The sequence below is a fragment of the Typopeltis vanoorti genome, chromosome 17 (genome assembly GCF_054136105.1).
Source record: "Typopeltis vanoorti isolate ZY-2024b chromosome 17, IOZ_Tvanoo_1.0, whole genome shotgun sequence".
Classification (NCBI taxonomy): Eukaryota; Metazoa; Arthropoda; class Arachnida; order Uropygi; family Thelyphonidae; genus Typopeltis; species Typopeltis vanoorti.
This window is the reverse complement of record NC_143565.1, coordinates 52,579,690-52,599,567: the sequence shown is the minus strand read 5'-3', so window position 1 is coordinate 52,599,567 and position 19,878 is coordinate 52,579,690. Positions and strand designations below refer to the sequence as shown.

General features: G+C 35.5%; 1 protein-coding gene across 1 annotated transcript in view; it reads left to right on the top strand.

Moving 5' to 3' along the window:
• Positions 1-19,878, top strand: part of LOC150097388 (protein phosphatase 1 regulatory subunit 21-like) — a 505,584-nt gene that overhangs the window by 65,735 nt on the left and 419,971 nt on the right. Inside the window, exon 5 of the mRNA XM_090407251.1 lies at positions 18,311-18,421. Coding sequence (XP_090263377.1) covers positions 18,311-18,421 — 111 coding nt within the window. The remainder of the gene's footprint in view (positions 1-18,310; positions 18,422-19,878) is intronic.

The following is a 19,878-nucleotide window of genomic DNA, read 5'->3' as shown; positions in this document are numbered from 1 at the left end:
AAATTTAGAATATATGTGGTAATTGACTGTTCCATGAACTGGAATGTATGGCTCAGTTTTAAAAAAAAAAGAGAGAGAGAAGACTATTTCAATAAGAACTTGAAGATACCCTGATCTTCAAGGGTATCTTCAAGTATTGGTATTGTAAACTCTAACTCATTTATTTCACTTTTCTATTGTGAACACCTTCCTGTTTCTTTCTCCAGAGCTGGATTAATGTTTTTGCTCCCTGATCCAAACACCTGCTCCATTGAATCACTGAAATAATTCTTGCTGAAACAAAAATTTAGAGAAAGCAGATGATATAAATGGCACATATTAAAAATGAAGATATTAGAAAGGAACTTGACACTATTAGCATTCAAGAATGCTTTCAACCCAGTAAACAAGGTTTTTTTCAATCCTGGCTTCTACTAAAGGCAAACTTCTTCACTTGGCTCACCCAAGCTCAGCCTATTACATTCCTTGTTCCTGCAGTGTTTCCTATTTTGGCTAGACTGGTACTGTGGATATCAGATGATCAGGATATGTATTGCATCCATTTTCTGCAAGTTGAGAAATCTGGTTTTGCAGAACAAGGAAGATCCTAGTTCTACTAGCCATAGGAATGGCTAGTAGAACTAGGATCTATGGCTAGTAGAAACTCCATGTTCTGCAAAACTGAATTTCTTCAAATTCTTCACCAAAGTCCTTTCAAATTTGATTGACTTTTCAAAGAATGCTATAAAGCTCTTCACAACCAATCCAATCTTAATCGAAATGATAGCCTAAAGATTTCAAAATTCTGGGACATGGTGACTTTGAATTCTCCCTAACAATGCAACATTTATTTGTAATATGTATCTGCAATGCTTACATACAGTTTTTCCTTCTTTTTTGTGTTATATATATTATATTATTAATATTAATAATATTAATTAATATACATATATATATTGTGATACAAGGGAGCCTGTGTAGCTCAGTAGAAGTGGCATTTGCACTCTACAGTGTTTGACAGCATGACGAACGGCGTTCGAATCTAGTTGCCGACTAGAGGAACTTTTTCTAAGCCTTTTCTTGACTGGTTCCAGAGTTAGTCGATCTCTGGCACAGGCTAGTAGGTTTTTCCTCCCCAAAACTCTGGTTTTTCATCCCGGAAACTCAAGAAAATCAGCCGTCAAACCCACACTATTTTCAAACATTAAATATATTGTGTTAGGGACACCAGATGGCGGCATTTACTAGCTGCCTTCTTCACTGTATGCCGATTAATTAGTGATAGCCTTGGGCCAGCTATTTCTGATTGGCTACCAGTGGAGATTGAACTGCCCACTCAGTCTCCAAAAGTTAGATAGGGCTTAAAAATGGCCTCGCCTACTCCCTATACGGGAACAAAAAGACATTAGCTGATTTTTATATATATATCAGAAAAAAAAAAAAAAAAATCAGCTAACGCCTTTTTATTCCCGTATATACGGGAGTAGGCGAGGCCATTTAGCCCTATCTAACTTCAGAGAGATGATTTCCTCTAGTCGCCGACTAGACTCGAAACCAAGACTTCCTTCGTGTGGCCTAGCGCGGTGGTGTGCAAGCGCCACATCCACTGAGCTACACAGGCTCTTATATATATATATATATATATATATATATATATATATTGTGATACATACTTTGCTATATAAATATGATTAGATTTATATATGTAGTTATATATTTTATATATTTATACTTATGCACAAATCATGCATTCTTAGGTTGATTTATTTGTCGTCTTACATACACTTTCTATTCCCTATATGCAAATAATCTACTGTATGTCTATGTGCAAATGTCATAATTTAATTTTATTAGTAACTTTTCATTTTAAACCTTTTTCTGAAAATTACACTTCTACATCTTTGTAATGAACTTTGCTCTCCTTCACTCTTTAGCTTTTTTTTTTTATAATAACTACACTAATGACTATGTTTTCAGTTTCCCACAGGCTCCTTATAGTATCAAGTGACCTGCTGGAGAACAGCAGAATGGAAACATCTTGTCATTCCATTCTAGCCTCATATAACTATCCATTCTTTTTTTGCATATTCACTCTGATGATGTGATGAGATACTCATCACATCAAAATATAAGTGTTTTATATTAAATTATTTATTGTCCTTAATGCGTATAGTAAGTTAATCATGCCTATGAATTGTATTAGTATTAACAATCAACGACCAACATGTTAAGAAAATTAAATGGGTGGAAAATATTGTTATGTAGGCATCTCCATGGAGCACAATGACTCATTGCAGGAGGCCCACACTGTTATTCGCACAATACCTATCATTCCTTTTTTTAAACTCATTCACTACCAGAGCACTCGCATCCAACTTTAGTAACTCATTCCATTTGTGTAAGAGTGTAGTTGGTAAGAGTATGAAGACTAGATTCTTTGGGAAATGGTAAATGACTGGAATGGCTTGCTAGAGTTGGATGTGAGTAAGTGAATAAGTTTACACACATACACAGAGAAAACAAGTAGTCATTCCCCCCCCCCCCTCCCAGAGAGATGATGTCTCTCTCTCTCTCCCTGCTGCTTGTCATGCATTGAAAAACTTCTTCTGCATCAATCTTATAAAACTTCTTTGCTACCTTATATTTCAAACATATCTCCTCTTTTTGCACTTATCAACAAAACTTGTCACCATCTTGGTTGTTGCTTGCTTCTAGAATCTCTCTTCTGTTTTCTTATCCCCAAGAAATCAAGGCAGCCAAACCTGTATACAGCAAAGAAGATGTGGCTGCATTAAAGCCATAAAGAGGTATAATAATTCATATATTTCTACTTGGCAATGTGTTTTTCAGCATCCAAGTGATCCTTTGGTTTGCAGTATGCTATCTGCTTGTCCACTGCCCCCCCCCCGCCCCCCCAGAACCGTTTTCTCATCAGTTTTCTGAAATGTAATCCCATCAATTAATACAGGAAAACCTCGCTTAATGCGAATTCGATATGCGTGATAATCATTTAGTGTGATTGAGTGAAATGATACTATTTCTCACTTTAAGCAAGTGATTAATCAGTTAACTCGTTTTTTTAACGCAATTTTAACTCGTTTTTTGTCACCAATCTGCAGCGAGTGGAAAATCTGGAAGTCATTAAGAGATATGAAAGTGGCGCCAGTAATACAATGACTGTGCAAGACCTGGGATGCAGCGAGTCTGTAGATTCGCTGTATCCCAGGCTTAAATAAGAGCAAAGAACAAAGAAAGTTGCTACTGGTTCTTTAGGCATATAGATCGCCCAAAATAGAAGGCATTTAATGATTGAGGTGAAATGTCTTCTATCACTCTGGATTGAGGATTATAACCAAAAAGGAATGCCTCTTAGTACAGGGAATATTCAGACAAAAGCTTGCAATATTTTTACGTCATTGAAAGAGACCAAATTTCAAGATGAATGTGAAAGCTTTACTGTGAGTTTTGGTTTGACTATTTTAAAAATTGAGCTGGACTGCATAACATAAGAATAACTGGGGGAATCTGCTAGTCCTGATAAAAATTCTGCAGCCAAGTTTCCTGAAGAATTGCAATGGATAATTCAGGAGGGTGATTATGACGATCGGCAAATATTCAGCGTCGATGAAACTGGTGTCTTTTGGAATTGTATTCCAACAAAAATTTTCCTAGCTAAAACTGAAGCATCTCAACCAGGATACAAAGTAACTGGATAATGAAGATGTGAGAAACTTGCTTGATTCCCGTTCAGAAGAGTTAAGCAAGAATGATCTTCAACTAGAAGAACATCATGCATATGAAGAAGAATATGATGAGGAGTGCGAACAAGAAGATGTTACAACTAAAAAATTAACTGCAAAAGAACTTAGTATAATCAATCTGACTTATCAGTCAGATTGATTATACTAAGGAGATTTTGTTTGATGCTGATAATAAATTACATGATAACCACAGTAATTAACTTTAATGAAATGAAAGTATAGATATTTCATACTGAAATTAATAGTACATCATCAGTGTGTAGAAACAAGCAACTTAAAGGAACCAGATTACAAAGTACATACAGCAGTCAGCGGTTTACCAATTAAAAACTGTTGTCATGTGCTAGAAATTAGTATTAATAAATAAAATAAATAAAATGTCTAGTCTGGCACAACATAGTATTGACCACAATATCCAGTGGGATAAAGCTCGTCTTCTCCATAGATGTAGGTTTAAATATGAACGCCTTTTCAAAGAAAGTTGTGATGCCCTTTTACATCGGCCAAATCTGAATCAGAACGATTCTCTCTCTTTCCCAAAAGTTTGGGAGATTCTTATCTTATGTAACCATCAAAAATAGTTGTTTAATAATATTTTTAATATTATTATTAATACTAATTCCATAACCATCTCTCTCTCAAATCATAGTCTCCCAAATTTGCTGTTTCAGGTTATTATCCCTTAGCGGCTTCATAACTTATTTTTAATGGTATTATAGCACCATACCATCTAAAGTATTTAAAAAAAAAATATGTTAACTGGCTTTTATTTTGCTGGATTAAGCACCAGCATCCTCAGAGCACATATGTTACAATTAACATGTAACAATGAGCAAGTGAAACAATTCAAATTGTAATGGACAGAAGATCTAAAGTACTAATTTGGCACCTGCTAATGTTGTAAAAAAGAAGTATTACATCTATTTAGGAGTTAATCTTAAGATAAGTTTCCCAAATTTTTGACAAATAAATGCAACCATACTTGTTCAGGTTAGGAGAAAGCTGTATAGCCATGATTGACTAAAAATAATCTTGCTAACCTGTAACAATGTCTATAAAGCACATTTGTTTTCTTCTATCTAATTCTGTGTGAAAGGGTGTCCAAAGCCGGGTATACAGTCCAGACTTGCCATAATAATGGTAACAAATGTATTTTTTATATTCTCCAATGTGGATGTTAACAGATTTTCCTGTTTGTTCATAGTAGTCCAAGTCACAGTTACATAGAACCTCATGCACTCCAGGATATGCTAGGGGATGGAGTTTATCCTTAGGAGAGTGATCAGATTGGATAATTTAACATGTGGTTTGAATGTTGTATGAAAATTATAATTTATTAGTACTTGAGCTATCATTTCAGATGTACCTTGGCCATCTCCTTCTTTCTTAGCTACTTTTGATTCACTTCTGAATGAAAATCTCTCCCATGATTTTCCACTTTTCCTGGTCTTCTGCCATCCATCTCTTTCCAGCTGGTTTTCTATTTCATCTACTCTGTCTTCTCTTTCAGGTTGGTAGCCATTCTGTTGCTTTTCTAGTTCATCTATTGTCTGTTCCTCGGAGCCAGATGTCCTGTCCATCTCCATTTGGATGCTTTTACAATTTCTATTGCATCCAAGACTTTTGTCTGTAATCTGGTCCGTTTCTTCCTCTTTTTATCCATTAGTATTGTTCCTGGGATTTTTCTCTCCATTCTTCTTTCTGTCACCAGTATTTGTTTGTTTTTCCATTTGTTTAGTTAATACCCAAGTTTCTGATCCATAGGGAATAGGAATAGTGGTGTTTTATTCTTCTATGATTTTTTGATATGATAGAGATGTACAAGTTGGTAAGGGGTTGTTATAGGATTATTGTTGAAGAGGTTTTTCATAAAATGATGTGAGATCGGGGGGGGGGGGGAACAGGAGGTCATCCCTGGAAGCTGTTATAAAGGAGGGTGTGAGCAAAGGAATGAGAAGTAGGTTTTTGCATGGAGAGTTGTGAATGATTCGAATGCCTTGCCTGTGAGTGTGGTGTCTGTATTTGAACGTTTTTAAGGCAAGGGCAATGAGCTGTGTGTATGACAAAGGGACTTCCTTGATGAATTTTTGACTCCATGGGGTCTTGGGATGATGATAATAATAATGTTCATTACTTATGTCTCATCTCTCCTTGTAATGGGAAGTGATCATTTATCAAGTTGATTGGCTACTGGAATTTCAGGTTATTTTTATATTCAATTTTATTGGTACAGACTGCATATTTAGTTTATTATGAAGATTTCAGGTGAGTGATGTTAATGTAAGCCAGAGTAACATTTTGAATTTAAATGATAATACTGGATTTTCTTTTTTATAATTTGATACTCTTCCAATTCTCTTCTTTCCTATGTCCCATTGTTTTCATTTGTACTTTTTTAATGTTTTTGTTTTGTGTGCTTTATAATTTTGCAGTCCTTCATGTTCTATCATCAGTATGTGTGAGCTCCTGCCATTTCCTTTGTTTTATGGGAATCATGTGAGAAGGATCAGTCTTTTTTCCCTAAATTTACTGAATTGAACCTTATACTATAACAAACTATTTCTTTGGTCTCTATTGGTTTGCTGTAGTGAAAGTCTACTTTCAAATGTTTTGTTTTTATTATTATTATTACTTGACACCTCCAGCGAATCCAAAGACTCATCAAGGGAAGGCACCTGCTCCACAGCTCTGTCTCCACTAACTATGACTAACCGCAACTACACCAATGCCATCTATCGCCCACTACCGCCACTGGTATTTTCATAGACAGTCACAAACATCCATGCCCATGCTTGGATTCGAACTCGTAGTCTTTTGGCTGGAAAGCAGATATGCTGATCATTCGGTCAACCAGACTAGCAACCAGGTTTTGTGACAGTTTTTACAAGCACAGCATTATTCTTCCTTTAAGATGTATTTTCTCCTTATGAGTACGTTTCTAATGTTCTGTCATTGCAAGAATATTGGCTAATAATATTGGATTTGCTGCATGTTACTGCATGTAATTATCTAATGATATTCAATAAAGACTTATTAAAATTTAATATTGTCTGCCTGCTAATGTCATGCTGACACAACACTGTCTTCACAACTTCCACACAAGTCTTAATTTGGAATGTTATAGAAATACATCAACACCTTAGTAAGTAAAATAGATACATTTGAAGATTCTTTTTGCTATCATAGGTAGAAATCCTATAGGAAGAATGTAGATATATTTCTACACAACTAAAATGAGTCGAAGTACTGTTCTCAACATTTCAAAACATTTTTGTTCAAAAATAAAAAGTAAATCAGAAACACATGTTTGAAATTATATGTAACAGAAAAGCTATGAATTCTAGTGAAAACATTAAACTGTAAACCTTAAAATAAAAATGAAGAACAGGATTTTGGTATCTTCTGTAGAAAGCTGATATACACTTGAAGGTTTCAAAATGTCTTTGGGTTTAACTGCCTTGCTTATCTTTTACCACTTAGTATCTTCCTGTAGTAGTTTAAAGTATAGTTCTCTTGACTGCACACCTTTCTTCACTGTCTATTCTAAGTTGGGATCATTTTCTGATAGAACTTCAGTGCATGAGACACCTTACTTCGATAATCAGTTTTTTTGTTTTTTTTTACCAGTCTCACTGGAGGGGGTGCTTAAGGGTCAAAGCTATATAACTGAGAGGAGACCTCCACATAGCCTGTAAAGGAATGCAGAGAACCGACCAGGGCTTCTGACCTAATGTCCAATCCTCACCTTCTCGTGGTGCACCCTGTTGGGTATCTACTTGGATACTGAACAAATGAGGGTGGGCTGGCAATTTGGGATTTCGCCGACCAAATTGTATTTCTTATTGGTTCAACCAAAATAAAAAATGATGCCACAACATGACAAAATTTCATGCCGGCTGGGGCGTTGCCCGGTTAAACAAGGCCCCCGTTGTTTTTGCCAGGGAACCAGGGCGAACAGCGAAAAGTCAGCTACTGGAACAAATCTGAAAACAAACCCCAACTCAACATCACCAGAGTTAAAGATCGGTACTATCGATGTAAGAAGCCTGAATGGCAAAGAAATGGAGCTAGCTGAGGAATTAGATAAGTACCAGATCGACATAATAGGGGTGACTGAAACAAAAAAGACCAAAACTGGTGAGATCTTTCTGAGTAATAAATACAAAATGTTATATTCAGGCAATGACAATCAAGGAAAAGAAGGAGAGTGATGTAGGCAAATATGAGAATGGCGAACTGGACAATGAGACTTATTTGTGCCTATGGTCCCACAGAAGGTTCTACTAAGGTAGAAGTGAAGGAATTTTTTGAGGCTTTAGAAAAAGCAACTGATACAATGAAAAAGGAAAAGTTAGTCCTTGTTGAGGATCTAAATAACAGAGTAGGAAATGATTGTGAGACATACAAAAATATTTTGGGAAAATTTGGAGAAAAGAGCAAAGCTAATAATAATGGCAAATATCTTTTGGATTTCTGCTCAGGACATGGACTGGTTATTACTAACACCATGTTCCAACATAAAAATGTGCACAAATTCAATTCTTAAGCAAGGATTAAGAAAAGTCTCATTGACTATGTTATTGTTGATAGTGATGTTTTCTCCCTGGTGCAGGACACCAGAGTGTACAGAGGATTTGAAATTGGAAGTGATCACTATTTAGTCTTGAGCAGGATAAAATTGAATTTCATATCGAAAAGAATAACATATTATAAAGTTTTAAAGCGAATAAAAGTTGAGCAGCTCTCAGATGTGAACTGTAGACTGAAATACACAAAGATTATTGAAGAAAAAATGAAAGAGTTTGAGAACAGGAATCACACCTTGGAGATTCAGTGGCAAACTCTGAAGAAAACATTGATTGATTCTGCCAGAGAGTCATGTGGTGAGGTTGTCTGCAAGGAGAAAAAAAAAAATCAGAACTCCCTGGTGGACACAGGAAGTTAAAGAGGCAGTGAAGGAAAAGATGAAAGTATATCAAAAGTTCCTGTCAAATAAGTCAGCTTGTGCTCTTAGAGAATATAGAGACAAATGCAAGAATGCTAAACACTGTGTAAAACTGGCTAAACAAAAGTCATGGGAGGACTTTGGCAAGAATATAGAAAATAAATATCAAGAAGGTGGCAAAATATTCTGGAGGTTGTTGAAGAAGCTTAGGAATGGAGGAAAGAGTGCTGTAGTTAGAGATGATAAAGGTGAAATGAAAACGGGAGAAAAAGATATCCTTGAGGTATGGAGTAATTACTTTGAAAAACTGCTAAATGAAACAAGCAGTGTTGACAGCACAGTGGTAAAAAAACACTGACCAGGCATGCAGTCAGGAATACATATCCATACTTGAAGTAGAAAAAGCCATCAAAGGCTTGAAATGTGGAAAGGCAGGAGGAGTAGATGATATTCGACCAGAAATGCTGAAGTATGGTGGTATAAGAGTCTTACAGTGGCTGCACTGCATAGTTCAGAAAGCCTGGACAGAGGGACGAATTCACTTTATGACAAATAATCGAGAAAGCATGGGAATATAACAAAGATCTGTATTTAAGTTTTGTTGATTTGGAAAAGGCATATGACAAGGTGCCAATAGAGAAGTTGTTCAATACGCTGCAGTTATATGGTGTCAATGGGGCATTATATCAAGCGATACTTAGTCTTTATTTGAGTTGTAAGTCAGCAGTTAGAATTGAAAGAAGTACAGGAAGATGGTTTAATGTTAAATCTGGTGTAAGACAAGGATGTAAATTATCCCCTCTGTTATTCATTATCTATATGGATCACATTATGAAGGAAAGTGGTATTAAATATGATATCAAAATTGGAGATGTTAATGTCGCTCTTTGCTTTATGCAGATGATGTTATACTTCTAAATAAATCCGCTACAAGTCTGCAAGATTCTCTGATTAAATTGAATAGCTGTTGTAATAGATATTTTATGAAGGTCAGCAATAAAAAGACAAAGACAATGAAAATAGGCAGAATCATTGAAAATGTCAACTGTGTTGTGAATGGAGAACCTGTGGAACAAGTAAAACATTTCAGCTACTTAGGCACGATTTTTACTGAAGATGGTAAATTAAATATAGAAATAGACAACAGAATCAGCAAAGCTGGTATGGTGGGAAGTCAATTGAATAAATTCATATGGAATAAGAGAGAAATTAGTTGGAACACTAAATTAGCTGTATGCAAGACAGTGTTCAAACCAGTTTTAACTTATGGAGCTGAGAGCTGGGTCAGAAGTAAAACACTTGACCAAAGACTAGAGACCGCTGATATGAGAGTCCTGAGAAAGATTATAGGCGTGAACAGATGGCATCAATGGCAATATCATATTAAAAACGAGGATATTAGGAAAGAACTTGACATTGTCAGTATCCAGGAATGCATTAGCAGAGCTAATCTCAGGTGGTATGGTCACTTAAACAGAATGGCCAAGGAAAGATTAGCAAAACAAGTGTTCTCTACCAGGTTGGCAGCAAAACGACCTAGAAGAAGACCAAGGTATAGTTGGTATGGTACAAAGTGCCTTAGACGATAGAAATATAAGATCTTATAATGTTGGAGTCTTGACAAGTAACAGACTGATTTGGAGGAAAATTGTAGATAGGAAGTTAGTAATGATGTAATTTTTTTCATGTAGTACTATCATATCCTGTACACCCGTTGAGGGTACATGGCAGGAATTTGATGATGATGTCTTACTAGTGAGGGGAGGACGCCTATGTTCTTTTGCACCACTTTTTTTCGATTAACACTTTCATTTATTGCCAGCCTGGCCTGCCGAGTTGTTACCGCATCCGCTCTCCCGCCAAAAGGCTATGGGTTTGAATCCTGCCGTGGGCATGGATGTTTGTGATTGTCTGTGAAAATAGCGTTGGTGTAGTTGCGGTCAGTTTGTGGAGACCAAGTTGTAGAGCAGGTGCCCTCACTCAATGAGACTATGGATTCCCTGGAGGTGGTCAAATAATAATTTCTCTGTTTGGTAATATTTCGTCATGGCTATTCAGCAAATCCTGAACATTGTCTACATTAACTTCTTTGAAGCCCATTACCTGTGTCATTTATGACTTCAGTGCTAATTTCAAGGATCTTGAGTTCTGTCCATAATGTTTTTTTACTCGGAGCCATACCTTCTGCCAGACATTAAGTCATTGATCTGTTACTTCTACTCAGGTCCCTCTAATATTGCTGATGGCTTTCATTATAATTTTTCCTTGATTGGCTCATGCTGATCATCATCATTAACTTCAGTTATTGACTAAAAGTGTATCTCAACTAGTAGGTTTTAAATGCTACTGTTATGTTCTGGTTCATTGGCTCTACAAAAAAAAGTGTTTAGGGAAGCAACGTCCATGAGGTTGAAGGTCCATGATGAGCCTTCTGTCCCCGCTCTTGGACAATTATTATATCATCCAGAAGATACTTTGGAAGAGCCTCCATACTCAGTCATAATACACTGTGCAGATAGGATTGACCACCCTATAAGAGGAAGTGCTAAGTTTCTAAGAAGTTAAGTCACTTGGCTTCTTAGGAACTTGTGACTTGACTTCATGTTTATCATATTGAACCTTGTGTGTCAGGCTATTGAGCCTGACACACAAGGGGAAATGGGAATGAGAAGATACTTTGTTTTCAACTATTCATCCTCAACCTCTCTGAGTTCATTAAATATATGATGATTTTGAAAGACTGTTTTTAAAATGGTTCTGATATTAAAATTTTTTTAAAATGAGCTATATGTCTGGAGGCCTTTCCAGTGTATAGTAAGGAGATGGAACTTTTATATACCTGACATCAGTGGCCATACGTACAGGTTTCTCAGAAAACTAATTTTTTTTTTAAGATTAGTGAGTAACTATTTTGAAGAGGAGATTAAATTAATTTTTCTTTTTAGTTGCATCAATTTGTAGCATACATATGACCTAATTTATTAAGGTAATGATGATTCCAGACTTGTTAGACTTCTTACATGTAATATAATGGATTATGAAGATTCTTTATTATTATTATTATTATTACGTGACATCTCCAGGGAGTCCAAAGACTCATCGAGGGAGGGCACCTCTGCCTCCACCAACTACAATGAACTGCAACAACACCAATGCCATCTACCGCCAACTGCCATCACTAGTATTTTCACAGACAATCGCAAACATCCATGCCCATGGCAGGATTCGAACCCACAGCCTTTTGGCTGAAGAGCGGATATGCTAACCACTCGGCCAAGCAGGCCGGCAAAAAAAATTCCTTTTCCCCTGTGTGGGCTTGAATCACCAACCTTTCAGTTAACAACTGAACGTGCTAACTGATTGCGCCACGGAGGTGTTGTACAAAAATGTGCATAAATCTCTTTCGACACTGGGAATCGAACCTGGTCCTCCTGGGTGAGAGCATCCTAACCACTGGACAACACCGGATGATGTTGTTTTCCTGTCATTATTATTGTCAGATTATTGTCATCATTATCATGACATCAACCTCCATTGAGTCAGCAGACTGAAGAAGGAGGTTCACTAAATGAACAACATATTCATCATATTGAACCTTAAAATCCTTAGCACTCCTGTTATTCTCAACACATCCTGATGTCTTCCACTCACTCGCAACTCTCCATGTGAAAAATCAATTTTCTACTCTTTTTTTTATAATCTATGTGGAATGTGTAACTTATCTCCGAAGTAGCAACAACATCAGACTTGAAATTGTCAATATTCTTTCCCAGTCTTCGCCTCCAAAAAGAAATCTGTCTTCTTACCAACTTGCCACTCTCAGAAAACTGTGAAAAGATAATAGTATAGTTATCACCAGAGCAGATAAAGGTAGTGCCATAGTTGTCCTTAACATTATGGAATACAATTATAAAATGGATGTTTTTCTCAGAGACCACTCTAATTACATCCCACTAGATTACAATCCCACCAAAACCTAGGTTAAAAAAAATTAAAAAGCATACTTAAAAAGGCCTAGTCTCCCAACATCACAGAAACCACAGAAAATTCAAACCTTCAGTTCTTCCCCCCCTCCCCTTTCCTCCACTGTACTGTTTTACCTAAAATTCATAAACCCAATTTCACCCCTAACCTATTGTATGTTTCTGATTCCTCCATGCTACAAATCAAAACAGCTAGCATATTCGCTTACTTGCAAACCGAATCCATTCTACTCATTCTCCATGAAAAAAAATTAGTTCTGACACCCTTGCTAAACCACACTATTAATCACTTTCTAGGAATGACCCCTTGTTTTGTCTTGGTAGGAAGGGCTTTTATTCTAGACCGACTAGATCTATATACTCCCATCCAGGTAACATTCTTGTTCCTTCACAGACCCAAAGATGTTGAGACGGAACCCTCTCCGAGCCACTGAAAAGTTTCCATCGACTGTGAGATATAGAAGTCTTTCCCATCTCTCCTTTTAAGAGAGTTAGAAACAATATGCATTCCATTATTTAAAGATCCAATGTAGTGTTTTAGTTAATGCTTGTTTAATCTAAGGAGTTTTAAAGGCAGCTATGATAAAAGGTAAAGATGAATGTTGAAGTTTATTTAATGTTTAGATGAGGAACTCGATTAAACTAGATTAAATTATTAGATGAGGAACCATCCATCTCATTGCAGGAATTCCTAATCCACCAGATTTAACAGTTGCATGAAGATAAGCAACTGAAACATCATGTGGTAGTCTCAGCCAAGATATAACTGCTTTGATGTACTTGTTTATCTAGCTAGTTATTCAGGATAGTCAAAGTTGGTTTTCCTAATGCTTCAGTGGAGCTTTACAAAGCTTATCCAAAAATGTTGAAAGTTGAATCACCCAAAGTCTTCATCCAGCAGCAGCTGAAAACATTAATTCCATGTACCGCCATTTGTCCAAAATACCGATAGGTTTTAGAGGGCAGTTGGAAACATTAAAGTTGTAATCCTGAACTTTCATTTTTACTGTCATAACCTGATGATATTAAGGTGATGGTAAAAGACTTGTCTTCATTAATAGCAAGACTTCTGGGTGTAAAATACTGACCAGCATTGTCTAACGACTTAGTTTCAGCAAGACAGATCATCTGCAAATGCCATCACATTTATTTGGCATCCATTCAAATTATAACCAATATATGGCAGCTTAGATGAAAGAAAGCCATCAATAAAAAGACAGGACAACCAATCCTTGAAAATGCTTAAAGAATAACAGTATGTGAGACACTGTCAAAAGCTTTCTGTAAATCCAGCAAAGCAAAGCAATCATAAGTGGAATTTGCAATCAATGAACTTCAGAAATTAAATTAATATGATGATATTTTCAGCACATCCATCAGCAGGAATGAAGGTTCTTTGTTTAAACATCATGAGGAAATATCTTTTATAAACTCTTGACCAATATTTTGTAGAATAATCTAAGAAATATAGGAGCTATAGTAATAGGTCTGTAATAAGACATATCAGTAGCATTTGATTTTTAGGTATGAAAATAGTCCTTGACTTTTTAAGCAATGGAGGAATATGATTAATAAATAAGAGAAGATTCAACATGACCTGTGATCTTGAGAGGAATATTCATAAAACTATCAGTACCATGAGTAGAGAATTTTCTGGAAAGGCAGATTTAATTTCTGATTATTCAATCATATCATAAAAACAATCAATGTAATGAAGAATGATCAAAGTGATTAGGCTGAAATGCAGGTGGTGAAGCAGAGAATACTTGCTTTGAAAATGCTGGAAAATTGGAAGATGGTTTATTAACTTCTCCTTCCACTATTCATCTTGCTGATGCACCTCTATTTTGCTTATACGTATCCTGCATATGAGCATATTCACTTTTCCTTCTTTTATGAGAGGACATCTTGATGCTCTCCATAGGATCAACCCACCAAGTTCCTGCTGGAAAATGCAGTTTTTGATAAAAGACTTGTTTAATATAATTATTTACAAGGGGAACAATGAAATTCCAGTTAAAGTTTTATAAATAACATTCTTAAGCAATTAATGGTAATAGAAGTCCAATGGAAGTTTTTGTAGACACTGAAGCAAATGAGATTCTAATTTCATTTAAAGGATAGGTAGTTATAGGGCCTGAGGATGAATGCTAAATTGATAAATAAAATCATCTAACATTATCTTTACTAATGATCTATAACTTTCCAATTTTTTGTGTGATTTAATTGCATTGAAGATTTTGTAAGGTAGAGCAGACGAAAGAGCTATGTTGATGTTTTACTCACCAGCAATTAATAGGTTGACCTTCCTTGAAGCAAGAATCACTGTTCTTCTGAGGTCCATCTAGCCTTAGCCCATTCTACAAAGAGAAGAGATTAGCCTTGGCAGGATATGTAGATAATTGCTGAACACCCAGAAAGAACGAGGGCAGTAGGAACATGGAAATGAACCTTGGTCATAATTAGAAAATACAGCAGGTAGAGTTGCTAAGGCCAACAATGGTGTTTCTTGTGATATAATCCTAAGAAAGGAAAGTTCCTTCATAATACCTATAATGCCTCTTTCCATTGTAGTGAACAAGAAAATCAATCAGGGGTGCTAACTTTGATAGGAGGAAATAGCATGTCCATTGGCTGGCCAAAGCCAGATAGTCCACCTCATGAGAAGGGTGGCACTCCGTACCTGTCAAGCCCCGATGGATTGTATGGGGGTGACTGTGTGTGCCAAATCTCTACTTGTTAGTGTGTTCTTCAATAACCAAGTAATCATAAGAGTTACCTTAGTCACTTAGCAATACGCCTTCTGGACTTTCTGCCAACACTTCCTAATTTCTAGCTTCATTAGTTTTCTGGAGTACAGCTTCATCAATGTGGCATACATGTTATAATCTTTTCATACCCAAAATGCATAACTTAACACTTTTCCACATTAAACTGACATTTGTGATCTTTAACATGTAACATCAGCCTATTTAAATCATGACCTGCAAGCTCTCTACATGGCCTTGATTAGTGGTGTTTTTGAACTTCTGAGAAAACTGTTTTAGATTGTTTAGTGTGACTTTTTTCCCCTTTTTCAACTTCATTTTATTCAGCTAGATCTGTTCTCCAGTGATGTTTTTTCTCTTAAATCAGTTGGTGTGTTGCTGTTTAATTTGTGTACAAATTAAACAGTAATGGTTCAAGGACAGATTTGTGGCATGCTGCTAGTTACCTTTTTCTAGCAGTTTCGTATACATCCCTATTTGTTCCAATTTGCTTAACAGAGTTACATTCGGTATCCTGCAAAATGCCTTTGCAAAATCCAGCAGTATCATTCTGTAGCCATTTTCTTTATCCATCTCATCCAACTTTTAATAAAAGTTAGTCTACAAACCTTTTACATTTTTTGATATATACATTTAACAATTTTTGCAATGCGTCCATTGAGAAAAATCCAGGACAAAACTATCTTTGAGCTGCAGCTTTTTGCATCACGATGCACTTTCCTATCCATGCCATGTCCAGAATGTCTGTCGCCAATCAGAAAATAAGCAGCAATACACCAACAGATTTAAGATAACAAACATCACTGGAGAACAGATCTAGCTGAATAAAATGAGCTACTATTTTAAGAGAAAAAAAAGTCTCACTAAACAATCTAAAACATGGTTTTCTCAGAAATTCAAAAACACTGCTACATTCATTTGTGACATTAGCATCACATGTGGTTAATCTGTTTGAATATCACATTTGAATTGTTTTTAAAAAAGGCAATGATAGAAAAAGACAAAACCTATTTGTTTTTGTCTTTTTCTAGTTTCTAGACAAATCTAGTTTATAATTTCTGAAAGAACTGATTCATTTTAAATAGGAAAACATGTTTTAAATAGCAAAACATGTAGATGTTAGTACTCTTGATAAAATATACAAGTGAATTCCCATAATTCCAGTTATTTAATATGCCTCATATTAAATAATGTTAGGACCTAATCATGTCTGTCTAGCTTTGCCTGTGAAGTTGGAGAAGGAAAGCCACTTTGCATTACAAACATTAAAAGTATCCTAGGAATATTTAGAATTTTCTGAAATCTCGTGGCTTGCATAATTAAACTGTTTAAATTTTCAGAGATAAATAATCAGAGATTACCATAATCATCTGAATTTTTATTGTGTTAAATTCAGCAAATGAAAGGTGTCTTATAAAGTGAGACAAGGAAATGTTGAACTAGAGTAGATTTTATAGCAGGGATTCATTCTAGATTCGATAACCTTTCACACTGGAATGTCTTATTTGACAAAAGCACATGTTCAGTCATTCTTATTGGATGATGTAGTTGAAATATCTGAGGTGAACTGCACTTGTAGAGAATACAGTCTGGAGCCTTGGAATCTTTATCAAAGATTTCCTGTAAGATGGATTGATTGTTGTGGACCAGTTATGTGGCCTCCTTGGTCATCTAATCTAAATCATAGGGATTTTTATTTGAAATTTGAAATATACTATACCCAAATAGGGGAAATGTTGATGAACTGAAGGAATTAAACTGTTTAAATTTTCAGAGATAAATAATCAGAGATTACCATAATCATCTGAATTTTTATTGTGTTAAATTCAATATTCTGGATTAGTGTGTGTGTGTGTACTGAACATAAATGCACTGCAGTCAGATAGAATCCAAGAACTTTTATAACTTGTGAGGCTGTCATTGATGAAATCAGCTGCATGGCTGATTTCATCAATGACAGCTTCACAAGCTTAAAATCCTCACATTTTGCACACATGCTCCAACAAATGCTCATTCTAAAATGTTTCATTTTTTGCATTTACCAAAGGATTTATACTTATTTCTTGACATTTTTCCTTCTATCTGCGTTGCAGATTGTGAACATTCATGTTGCTGCTACAAAGAACTGTATCTTGGAAATGAAAGGTTTCTGGATTAATATTTATTGGGACCTTTTCTTTAGTTTTTAGGTGTAGAATACACCTTTAAAGTTTATGAAAGGGATGTGGAATTACCCTGCATATGATTAAAAAAAATTACAATTTACTTGTATTTGTATCAGTCTACTTCGAAACCTCTGGAATCAGCTAAACAGATTTAAGACTAGACAAGGACACTGTGCCCACTTATTACCTCTGTGGGGAATTTCACAATCACCATTTTGCATGTGGTGCTGATTATGCATCATATCACTGATGACTGCCCCATGCACTCCTTTCCTGGAGACCTCAGGAACTTGCATTTACTCCCAGATAGCCATCGAGTGATTAACTTAACTGTCAGTCTGTATATGGTTTTGTTCAATAATTTCTTATATTTCCTCCCATATGCTAAATAAATAACAAATAAGTGTTTATCCATGAATAATCATAATGACTAGCTATTTTGCATAATGAGATCAATTAGCCTCACTACAAACAAGCCTTCCTCACTAAAAGAACACATTCTAGGAAGTGTGCTCTGCATTATAGAAAGATTCACTTTCTCCAGTGGGGATTGATTCTTTCCATAATGTATTGTCATCATGCCATTGTTAATTAAGATCATTGTAGTTTATATCTTTATTTTTCTTGAGTGTATATGTGTATGTGAATATGCATTATACATACCTATTAGAAAATTTTCTAAAAATTTAAATTAGAAATATATTTTCAGAATAAAGAAAAGTCAGTGGTACATAATCTTGCTGTCTCTCCAGAAGCTCAGAGTATACTGAATGCTGAACTGTTAAGTAGGATAGAAGAAAATGAAAAACTTCATCAACAGGTTTTTTGCATTGCTTTCCTTTTGAGAATATATAATTTTTAATAGGAGTATTTTTAATATAATATAGTACCATGAAATTTAAGTGTAGAAAGTTATGTGTTAATATGGATTGTCTGTAGCAGTGTCTCAGTCATTATGTTTTAATCTTGAAGATTAATTATTTTATGGAGAACACACCTCAGGAAAACTTTTCTAAAAAGAAAAAAGCTTGGTATTTAACAGTGTAATGTCCATATTACATGTTTCTGTAAATTAATTAAATAAAATGTACAAGGATGGTCTGAAAAGTTCTTGGCCTAACAATGAAAAAGCGAATTCATAATTTCAAAATTATTTTTATTTTTCAACATAATCTCCCATAGGACTAATACATTTATTCTAGAGATGCTCCAGTGCCGTTATCCCATCCCTGTAGTGGTTCTCAGTAAGATCTGCAAATGAATGCAATCACCTCTTGAGTTGAAGAAAAACGCTGACCAGCGAGGAAGAGTTTTAGTTTTTTGAAGAGATAGAAGTCAAGGTAGCCAAATGTGGGGAATAGGGTGAATGTTCCAACAATTCATAGTGCAGATCCCTTAATTTTCCCATTGTCAAAACACCTTTGTGCAGGTGCATTGTTCTGATGAAAGATGAATTTTTTCTTCTGCAAACCGGGTCTTTTCTCACAAATTTTTTCATCTAGTCTGGTTAAAAGATCAGAATAATATTTCTCAGTTATTGTTTTACCCTTTTCAAGATAATTAATTAATACAAAGTGCCTTTAGCATCCCCAAACACCAATGCCATGACCTTTCCTGCTGATGGAACTGATTTTGACTTCTTTTGTGCTGAATAACTGGCTTCTGTCCACTATTTCGACTGCTGTCTGAATTCTAGTGTGTAATGATGAATCCAAGTCTCATCCATAGTAATAAATTGACACACAAAATCAGTTTTATTCTTGTTAAAACGCTCCAAGCACTGTTCAGAGATTGTCATGCAACTGTGTTTTTGATCTGCTGTGAGCAAGCATAGCACCCATCTTGCACAAAGCTTTTTCATTTGCAATTCTTCATGCAAAATGTATCTTACACATTCTTTTGAAATGAAATGCCTATAGTCTCAGCAATTTCAAGCACTTTGACTTGCCAGCCATCCATCCAATACCATATCATACACTTGATCAATGATTTCTGGTGTTGTTACACTTTTTGGATGTCCTTCACATCTCCAAGGCTGGTATGGCCACATTTAAACTCGGGCCCATTTCTTTATTGTCAAAAATGAAGGAGAAGAGTACCCGTAAACTTTTATGTACTTCAAATGAATTTCTTTTGTCGTTAAACCTTCTTTTACAAAGAATTTTATAACCCCACAATACTCAATTTTATCCATTTCAAGGGATACAGACAACACTATTGCTTCAGACAGTATAAAACAGTTCGTATAAAACAAATTACTTGATAGAATGACTTGCA